The 10,896-nt window shown below is 37.1% G+C and overlaps 1 protein-coding gene across 1 annotated transcript; it reads left to right on the top strand.

The window, feature by feature from the left end:
• The first annotated feature begins 4,383 nt into the window (after positions 1–4,383).
• Positions 4,384–10,285, top strand: tp53i13 (tumor protein p53 inducible protein 13). The gene is made up of 9 exons (XM_084419396.1): positions 4,384–5,106; positions 5,287–5,358; positions 5,925–5,960; positions 6,160–6,218; positions 6,725–6,803; positions 6,897–7,025; positions 8,158–8,358; positions 8,478–9,141; positions 9,240–10,285. The coding sequence occupies exons 1-9, from the start codon at positions 5,014–5,016 to the stop codon at positions 9,350–9,352; spliced, it is 1,446 nt and encodes a 481-aa protein (XP_084275522.1). The 5' UTR covers positions 4,384–5,013; the 3' UTR covers positions 9,353–10,285.
• The last annotated feature ends 611 nt before the right edge of the window (positions 10,286–10,896 follow it).

Genomic DNA, 10,896 nt, shown 5'->3' with positions numbered 1-10,896 from the left:
TCTCAGTTGTGGCAATGATTAATGCAGGCGTAAACTGTAGTGTGTGATGGCGGATGTCCAGTATGTTTACTGTTACTCTTTTCAAAAGGTCTATGTGGTCATTTTAAGAAAGTGGTAGATATGAATTCGTTGGCGGTTTTACTAGTGTTGTCATGATTTGTCAACGCATAAGAAAAACAATGTAGAACCTGTTTGAATGTATCCTGACCTTCGACAGGTTTATGTTGTGTTTTTGGCACTCTAGGAATGTAATGAGTATGAATGACTTGATTTTTTTTTTTTTTTTTTTTTTGGAAGGTCGTGACAGCAGGCTTAGTTTTGTGACACTTAATGGGAGCAGGCAAACACTCTTGATGGTCTCATGACCTCCACACTAAATAGCACTGTTTCACACTCATTCACTACCAGTCATACATTTGGACACATCTACTGTTTATTTATTATGACTATTTTCCATATTTAAAATAATAGTATATTGAGTATACACTGTCTACCATTCAAAAGTATGGGGTCAGAAAGAGTTTTTTTATGTTTTTGAAAGTCTCATCAAAGCTGCATTTACAGTGAAATCAGTAATATTGTGAAATGTTATTCAATTTAAAAGAGCTGTTTTCTATTTTTATGTATTTTAAAAAGTAATTTATTTCCGTGATGGCAAAGCTGAATTTTCTGAATCATTACTCCAGTCTTCAGTGTCACGTGATCCTTCAAAATCATTCTAATATGCTGATTTGGTGCTCAAGAAACATTTATTATTTTCAATGTTGGACACAGTAACAGCATTTATTTGAAATATACATATATTTAACATTATAAATGCATTTACTGCCACTTTTTTATCAATTAAATGTGTCCTCTGGCTCTTTATTTCTATGGGGGAAAAAATTCACTGACCTCAAACTATTGAATGGTAGTGTATATCAGAGGAGCATTATTTCAACCAAACAGCTGTTGCCAAGTAGATTCAGAATGTTTTATGTTGTAAAGTTTTAGTAAAATAGTCACACAAAATCTTTTTGTCCTATCTTTTATCTTTTACCTCCATTTATGTTTACAAAGGCATAGGAGAAATGCCATGCAGAGACTTTCATGAAGATTTTTTTGTGATGAATCAGTACACTGAAAATGATTCACAGAAATGAATCAAATTTTTTGGTAGAATAAATCATATCTTTTCGATTTACATGGTCTTTAGGAAAGTTAATTTTCATCCTGGGATTCTTTTCAAATAGTATTAAGAAAAGTTAACACTTGCATTCAGTCAGATCTATCCAAACAAACGTTTGACTGGTAGTGTCGGTACCAGTAATTACATGTATTATATTAAATCAATACCTGCCCCAAAGATTTACAAGCCAAAAAATATCTTTTTTCATTTCCTCCCTCATTTGTTGGCTGTTATAAGTGACTGAGATGACCAAGTCGGTGAGTAGAATTTCATCCCATATAGGCAGGGATCTTTTAACCCTTTCCCCCTGCTCTTTCTGTCCTCTGTGCCGCCCGTACCACAGGTGTGTGTGCCTAGTATTGTGAGGATTTGAGCTGTGCTGCCGATGCCCCTGCCTGCCCTCGCTCTCCCCCTCTGCTTTACATGCCATCACCCCAAGCCAAGCTCCGCCTGGATCCAGCGTTTGAACGCACGGGTGCCTGAATGCACTTTTTCGGGGAATTTTTCAAGCTAACTCCCTCCCCCAAGCGAGTTTGTCTAGTTGGTTTGCGTTACATCACTTTGACTGCAGGAATCACGTTGACTGACTCATCCTTGTGAATTTTTTACTCACGTTTTAACACTTCTGATGGAGGACATTGTTACCTCCCCACCCTTCTAAATCCATTGTGCAATCATTGGTGAAGACAAAACTCTCCCGGCAGGACGTGTCCTTTCCTTAATATCCCACTGTCCAAATCCACTTATTACCAAATGGATCCGGCTCTAATGTGAAAGAGCAAGTATAAAGTGTACCTAACAAACTCCAGAGTCGTTGTCTGGGGAGAGTGTTCATATTGTATATTTGATTTAAAATAAAGATTTAAAATAGAAATTAACTAAATTGATGGCGACATGCGTTCCCCCCCCCCATCAAGATTCTGTGCGTATAGACAAAAGGTTTTAAAAGAGAAATATTAAGAATTGTAAACTATGTACCTTACGCTTTTAAAGGGGTTATTGGCCCGTGTACTAGGAGCCTCGGGGAGTTGAACTTCAGGGAGTAGTGTGTGTTTACATGTCACCTCTGCACACTTTGTGTTTCCATTAGTATTTGAAATTCATAGGAACGTTTCGGGTCCTCTGTATTCTCGCCACCTTTATTCTGAACCCTCCATTCATGTGAATGTCAGAAGGTGCAGCGTAAGAGCTATACAAGCCACAGAAAAGAGCTCTAAAAGGATACAGGCAAATGTTTCTAGTTTTATTCTTCCCAACAAATGATCACTTTTGTTTTGTTTTTTTAGTACCTTTTGGGTGAGGGCTGTTTGAATTTGGTTGCCATTACTTATAATTGTGGTTTTATTTGACATACCTGCCATCGATATAGATTACACATTTTATTTTTTATTCTATCCTAGTTTTAAACTTGTCCTACTGACTGAATTTAGGGGATATGTAAGTAATACTGATATATGAGAAATACTAGAATGGAATGCAAACTTATTTTCTAAATAATGGAGGTTCAAACCTCTGGTCAAACACTGTGCCATCCCACAGCTGCCAAGCCCGGTCACTACTGCATTCTCCTGTTGACAGGCTATGAAAGAGTGATGGTTATTTCAGTTCTGATGGACCTGAACACTCCTATCGCCAACACTACAAAGAAATGAAACGGGGAGCGATAGAGAGGGGCTGGTCTACGGGGAAGGGCTACATTTCTTGTAAAGAACATCAGTATTCGATTGCTGTGGTCGAGATGGCATACTAACGTACTCCATACTGAAATCCTTTTTAAAAGTAGTATGTTAGTATGCCGTTTTCGCACGCACCCATTGTCCTCTGGCTCAGCATCACCACTATAACTCATATGTAACCTGTATCAAAATGTATAGATCGTGTATCATGTTATTGAATGTCTAAAAAGATTATACAAAAGTTTAAAAATACAGAATAAATGGCTTGAAATTGTATTAAAGTATTCATGAATCAGAGAAGACAAAAGTCTAGGGATAAATGAACTATTTTTTCTGTTCTGTAATTACTGTTGTGTTGATGGAGGAACACTGGTCAGTGTAATAAATATAAATTTAGTACATTATGTCTGACTTTTTATTCATGGAATTATGATTACTAGCAGTTGGATGGTTGCATTGAAGCTTTATATGTGTTAGCTGGGGCAGAGATCTCATTTCAAATGGAGATTTTCTTTACAATATTGATTATTATATTGACAGCCTGAGATTGACAAATTGACAACTTATTCCTTAAGTTGCTTGCACACACTACATTTCTAATGTCTGTTCACTTTTGTCTTCTTGTTAGATTAAATGACAACAATCGTTTATTCTTGGCCACCAGAACATTTTATTTAATGTGGTAAAAAATATATATATTTTCTTCCTAAATAATCTTTTTCAGTGTAATAATGTTCCCAGTGTCCTTTATTTAGGTATAATGTTGTTCTGAAACATAGTATGCTTAATTTTCAGAAGACAGTTTAACCCCATTGGTAAAACAGACAAAATTTACTAATTGAGTTTGAAGTCTAAAAAAAAAACTTAGAACTAAAAAACTAAAAATACTTAAATTCATGGGAACATTTTACATGGTTGTGTATATAGCTGTTTATAGCCATTTTAGATACAGTTTAGCATGCAGAACAACTCATAATGCATTTAGTACCATTTTGGTACTTATAATGTTTAAAGGTTCAACTATTCATGTATTATAAAGCTCTAGAAATTATGATGACAATACATGTAATAAACGTGTCAAAGACAGATTGTGTCCGGAGGGAAACGCAGAGGCCTATTTTGAATTTAAAGCTGATTCAGTCATATTATATTCATTATTTTCAATTTTCATTCACTTTTCCAGAGCAACTACCAATAGTTAAATGAATGAATGAATGAATAAATAAATAAATAAAACTGTAACTTTACTATTTGCAACTTACCATTGGGTTTTATTGACCAACCACGCAATTTTAGTTTCACATACTTACAGGTATAGCGGAGGATCTTTCCAAATTTTAGATAAGACCCGCCCTCTCCACTTTTTGAAAAGTTTGATTGATTCACCAGAATGATTGACAATTAGGAGGACCAATAGTATAGGTTACCCACCAGGAAGTAAAACATCCTCCGCTATACCTTTAAATGACATGTGCTCGCTTTGTGGGAAAATTAAGCATTGCGGTTTTCTCTTATTGATTTTTCATTATTATTGATAAACAACAACATATCTTGCAAGTTGCAACATTTTTTACTGATAATAGACTTCCTAGTTGGTATGACGCCGAGGAGTCCGAAAGGACGGAAACGAGTTTTGAACCATGTGAGCCACCGTAGACCAAATATGTGTGTGTATCCCTGAAGACTCATGATGTTATGTGTATAAAAGTTACGTGATCTTAGGCTGTACTGACAAACAATTATAAACAGAAGACATGTACGTGCGTGGAAGGTGTACTGCTAGATGTGTTTACAGCTCGCGATAATCCGATCCGTATTGTCAACTTTTAACTTGTCAAAAGAGAAACTTCAAATGTTTACAGAAACCCAAGACTAAACACTTGGTTTCAAAACATCTCTGACTGTTCCGGTCTGCTTTATTACGAATCGCGATGGCTTTCTCAGTAGTCGAACGAGTCCATAGCTTGTTGGTTTCGTGTTTCTTTAAGTAATAACTTTTCAACAGCGAACTTGTGTTTTATCCTCGAGCTCAGCATGGATCATCAGACGCTTTTAAACACAGTCATCTCATTTAACAAAGTCCTACAGTGTGTTGTAACGTTAGTTATGTGGCAGAGATACCGTAAACCTTACCGTATTGAATGTATTTAACTGGACTCAGATGAAGTCATGAGCCGTCGAGTGATCCTCCTGTCTGGATTAATTTGTCTCTGTGTGACACAGTGTTGCCCCTCCAGACTGACACACTGCGACAATGGCAAGGTATTTGCTCAATTCACTCTACACCCCGTTAGAAATTATTAAATGGTAACCAACCATAGTAAACAATTGACATGTCAAGCAGTGACAGCCGCAGTCCTCCTGCTAGATGACTTCTACAACTATGTTTGGCACGATCTGTGGTAACTAAGAGATCTCATTTTCTTATTACAATTATTTCAGACAAATCTAGTCACAGACCTACCAGGACCTGAAGAGCTTGTGTGTCAAGAGCTCTGGCCACAGTCACAGACGGTAAAATATGTTTTTATTATACAGTGCAAAACTAAACTACTACAGTACCAAATGCACAGTGATGATAAAAACTAGGGATGCACCGATATGAACATTTGGGCCGATACGATAACCGATAATTCTTTATATTTGAAAGCCAGTCCGATACATTGGCCGAAAAATCTAAATACAATTTTTTTTTATAATTTTTTAGGGCCTGATTAGTTACAAAAACAAAAGTCTCACTATAAAAGCACACAATTATAATGTTCTCATTCTAATTTTGTGTAGCCTATATGTCCGACTTCATATTGCACTTTACTGTATATTTTCTTTTTGAAGTGATTTCAATCATATTTCAAGCAATTCAAAACCATCATGGCGAACAGTGTGCATCTGAAGTGTCTCAGCTGAAGGAAATAATGCATTATTTATCGGCTTTAATATATCGGTCAAATTTTCTTATCGAGCCAATAACAACAACATTAAAAATGAACATAGTCTGATACCGATATGGTGGCCTAGGCTATATATCGTGCATCCCTAATAAAAACATGACTGACGGATGTTCCTTTTTGTTATTTCAGATTATCCCTGATATTGACACAAAACAGATTATAAAGGTAAATGAATCTCATATGGGATATGTTGACAACATTGTTCACTCTCAAGCATGGCATTGTGCACTGTAATGTTATGACCAATTCAACTCTGTATTATACATTTAAAATAGCAGGATGCTATATTTGTGCATCTTATCTAATAAAGTAGGCCTTTTAATAAAAGTGCGTATCTTGTAACTTTGACTTTTGTCCCGTGCAGGCTGCTGATTCCATCTGTATGGACACACCCATTACAAACAATGACCGTATTCCTACCCAGTAAGCTATGACACACTCTCAGATCCTGTACCTGTCATTTCTTATCTGTTTTTACTTCTAATAAAAGGGTTGTAAAGAATTTAATCCGGTTCTAGTTCAGATTCCTCTTAAAGGGGTGTAGTTCACCCATTTACTCACCCTCAAGTTGCTCTAAACCTGTATGAATTTCTTTCTTCTGCTGAACACAAAAGAAGATATTTTGAGGAATATGGGTAACTAAACAGTTCTTGGGCCCCATTGACTTCTAAAGTATTTTTCCCCATACTATGGAAGTCAAGGGGTCCATCAACTTTTTTTTGCTCAAAATGAACACAATTGAAATAATGAGTTAATACATCATCAATCCTTCTTTCAAAATGTGTTTTTGTCTTATCCTGAATGGTAATATAATATGAATTATAATTTATAGTTATTACTACAGTAACTACATGTGTAACAAGGACACTTTAAAATAAAGTGTTACCGTTGTGTTTTTTAAATAAGTTGTTTTTGTTTTGTTTTTTCAGTGGACCTTACCGGCCTGTTGAGGCCGCGAGTGGAGAGTACCTCTACTGCCCCCCTCAGCGCTGGCTAAACAACCTCAAAGTAATCCCAGTATTCGTACTATTGCCAAACAATCACAAATCTAAACCTAAAGCTATTTTTATAAATGAGCTCTGAACGTGTTGTTTCTGACAGAATGGAGCGCTGGTGTTCCTGTATCACCCGTGTGTCTCAGCGGAAGCTCACAGGAGTCTGGCGGTGTTGGCTCATTCGTGTCTGCCTCATTACATCATCACACCTCACCCGTGGCTCAGCCAACACAGAGTGAGTCACCATTCACAACAGTAGCTCACAGTAGACACAGGTGTGAGCACTGGATGGTTGTCTGTGACTGACGTCGAACAAATGTAGATTACATTTAGTATCAGAATTATTTGGTAACATTTTACAATCAATTTCAATCAACATTAATGTATTATTTGTAATTTACTAATAATTCGCTTTCATTAATCTAGGCTATTTTTTTAATTATTGTTCATTGTTAATACATTATAATTCATAATATATTAAATAATGTTAATTTATACAACTTTATGGCTGGTTTCACAGACAGGGCTTAGATTAAGCCAGGATTAAGCCTTAGTTTAATTAGGACATTTAATTAGCTTTTTATAAACGTGTCTTAGAACGTGTCACATTTGTGTGCATCTTGAGACAAAACAATGACACTGACATATTTTAAGATTTGTCAGTGCAAGTTGCTTTCAGTTAAAACAGCTCAAATATGCATTTTAGGTTCATTTTAAAATGTATTACTATTCACTACTGTTCAAAAGTTTGGGGTCAGTAAGATTTTTTAAATGTTTATGAAAGAGAAGTCTCTTATGCTCACCAAGGCTGCATTTATTTAATCAAAAATACAGTAAAAACAGTAACATTGTGAAATATTATTCAGATGTAAAATAAAAAATTCTATTTTAATATATTTAAAAATGTAATTTATTCCTGTGATGCAAAGCTGAATTTTCAACATCATTACTCCAGTCTTCAGTGTCACATGATCCTTCAGAAATCATTTGAATATGCTGATTTGGTGCTCAGGAAACATTTTTATTATTATTAATAAGAAGTTCTGCTTAATATTTGCTGCTTAATTTTTTATTTTTGTGGAAACATCTTTGATGAATAGAAAGTTCAAAAGAACTGGTTATTTTAAATAGAATTTTACTAGAACTGTCACTTGATCAATTTAATGAATCCTTGCTGAACAAAAGTATTTATTTCTTTTAAAGTCAAGTGTGTCAAGTTTTAGTGTGTCAAGATCCATTAGTTCACAATAGCTAATGCATTAACTGGTGGTAACAAATTGAACCTTACTAAAAAATAATACCATTTTTTAATGCATTTAAAAGCACCATTTCTGACAATTATCTCATGTCTGTTATCTTTCTCAAAGCCTTTAGCTGTGGTCTCGTGGGGTCGCTCACTAGAGATGTCCCGCATCACAATTGGGGTTTGTGATTGGCTGCTTTCCATTTCCTCCAATATTAGTCAAGCTAGTACAAGCCAAAGAGCAAAGTACAATCTGTATTTGACAAAACCAGCACACAAACCAGTGAACACCAGTCAAGAGATGTCCAAAGTGGAAAGATTAAAGGTGAAGAAATTGGCTTACATTGATCAATATATATCGGTCAAGATTTGTATGATGATGCAGTTGTTGTACGTAAATAGAAATGCTATGTTAACCTTCTATGTTTCTCCTTTAATCGCTAGTCTCTTAAACACTGCTGCATGGAGGCTCTCAGTCTCACTGAGGTACAGAGGACTAGAAGGAAAACCAGAAAAATCAGAAATGTCCTCAAACAACCACCAGAGAAAGTGGAACTGAAATATGACGTCGAACCAGACAAACTTAACCGCACAGAGAGTGCAAAACTGAATCGTACAGACACACTGGCACAAAACAACACAAAGGAAATAGCCTCTCTCTCACTGCTAACTGTTACACAATCTCTCGGTTCAGCAATGGACGCTGAGAAGACAAAGAAAATTGATGCAGAGAAGCAAATTTTACAGAATAAAGTGACTGAAAGTCACAAATATCAAATAGACAGAAAAACGCACAAGAAAACTTTAGCGGAAGATAAGAGGCATCGCATCAAGACTGACACAAAGGCGCAGAGATCTGGATCTGAGTGCGGGGAGCTTGGACAGTGTGGAGTCCCAGACTCAGTGTCTCCTCATATAGGAGGGCCGCTGAGGGGGGAGAAGATACCCATCCCACGAACTGATGAGGCCGTGTGGGCAGCATGCGCTCTGGGCTTCCTCTTAGTGCTTCTCACCCTGTCTGTGCTCCATACACGTCTCTATCGCCACTGCCGATCTTCCTCCAGTCTCTACTGGCACGACAACCAGCAAGACTATGAGAACGTGGGTGGTGAGTACACACTCTCGAGTTCTTCATGTTGCGTAAACCATTTATTCAGTCACTTTCCCATGGATGTTGGCTCAACAGAGGTGTTGTTTGTGTTCCAGACATCATCCGCCGAAGGCTTAGGATGGTTGGCCGGAGGAAGAGGAGAAGCAGCCAGAGCAGGAGACAGGAATGTGCGCTGTTGCACTCCAGCAATGAGGAGAACTCTGACTAGCTGAGACGATTGGTGGACACTTTTGAACTCTATTGGAATATCTGCCCAATCATGTGGCACTCATAGAGTAAATATGAATTTGTTCTGTTCATAAATCAATTTTGAAGCTGAAGAGAACTTGTCCGTTTACACATTCGAAACAACACAAGACAATTTCTCTCTGGTATTTCATATAGTGACACAATTAAGTGATAAAAGTTTATCACTTAATCTTTTACTACCATTCAATATAGAATGTCTGATGCATTTGGCCCACAACTGGAAACACTTCGGGATTTTTCAGAGTCGTCATCTGATTGGTTGAATTCTACAGGACGTCTGGGAGACGCATGTCGAGTTCTTTAACAGTCCGCTTGGAAAAAAAGATGACGTGACGCTGAGCCCCCTCAAGGAAAATACTTTTTTGGTGAAAACAACTGTCACAATCAGCACTTATGGGACTTTTCTGGATTTTTAAAAGCATTTTAAGTATGTAAAGTTTGTGGCATAGACTCTTTAAAATACATCCAAGAGTTTTGCACAGTGGTCTGTTATTGTAGGGACATCGAAGTTACATTTTCACGCCCCTAAACATGACGCGGAACAAAACAAACTGTGATTAATTGCTTTACATGTCAGTCAGACGGCCTCTGGGCGGTCTTTGGCCAATGAAAGCTGCTATGGAGTCCATCAGTCTGAAGATCTGGCTACGCAAGACTAGGTTCAAGCAGACTAAAGGATTGGAGAAGTCCATACGTCTCCAGAGAGAAGTATGACGTTTTGCCCCGAAGGTCTAGTTATGACATTCTGATTAAACATTATGAAAAATAAGAAACGCATACAAGGATGAACTGGTCACAATGCAGTTTTAACATGCATTCAGAAATGTGTCATTTCATGGCAACTTAAAAATAATATGGAATGTTTTAGTTACATTAAAGCATTTTTTTCCAGCTTGAATATTGCACTTGTAGCATTTTTCCTAATGGGAGGTTTCTAAAATGCTGTCATCATTCACTCAGCCTCATGTTGTTCCAAAACTGTAAGACTTTCTTCTGTGGAACACAAAAACACTTTAAAGAATGTTGATAACCTAGTTATGTTCCAGAAGAAAGAAATGTATACAGCTTTACTACAAGAGGGTGAATAAACAGTGACAAAAAGTGAAATTCTATCCCTTTAACTGGGTTAAAAGCTTCTTGTGATAAGTTTGGATGAAAACATGATGCGTTTTTTACTCTATAGCCCCGTCTGTTGGTGAGAATGCCTGTGGTTTTTGTGTCACATGTCTTGACACAAGGAGGTGGCAGTAGAGACCTCTCCGGTTCCACTGGCACTCAGTGAATACTGCGCTGCACTGAAGTTGAGCAGATGCTAATTGTATAGGTGTTACGTCCTATGAGAGGGTTCTTTTAACAGAACGTAACAGATTTTAAAGAGCATTTGTCTGGGCCCTGCCACAGCACCATAACAAGATTCTTGGTACTATACGGTTATCCGGACCATCCACATGTGATGATCTACCCCCCCCCCCCCCCCCCCAAAAAAAGGGGGGTTACAAAATA

The sequence above is a fragment of the Rutilus rutilus genome (genome assembly GCF_951802725.1).
Source record: "Rutilus rutilus genome assembly, chromosome: 9".
NCBI lineage: Eukaryota > Metazoa > Chordata > Actinopteri > Cypriniformes > Leuciscidae > Rutilus > Rutilus rutilus.
This window is presented reverse-complemented; position numbering and strand designations above follow the sequence as displayed.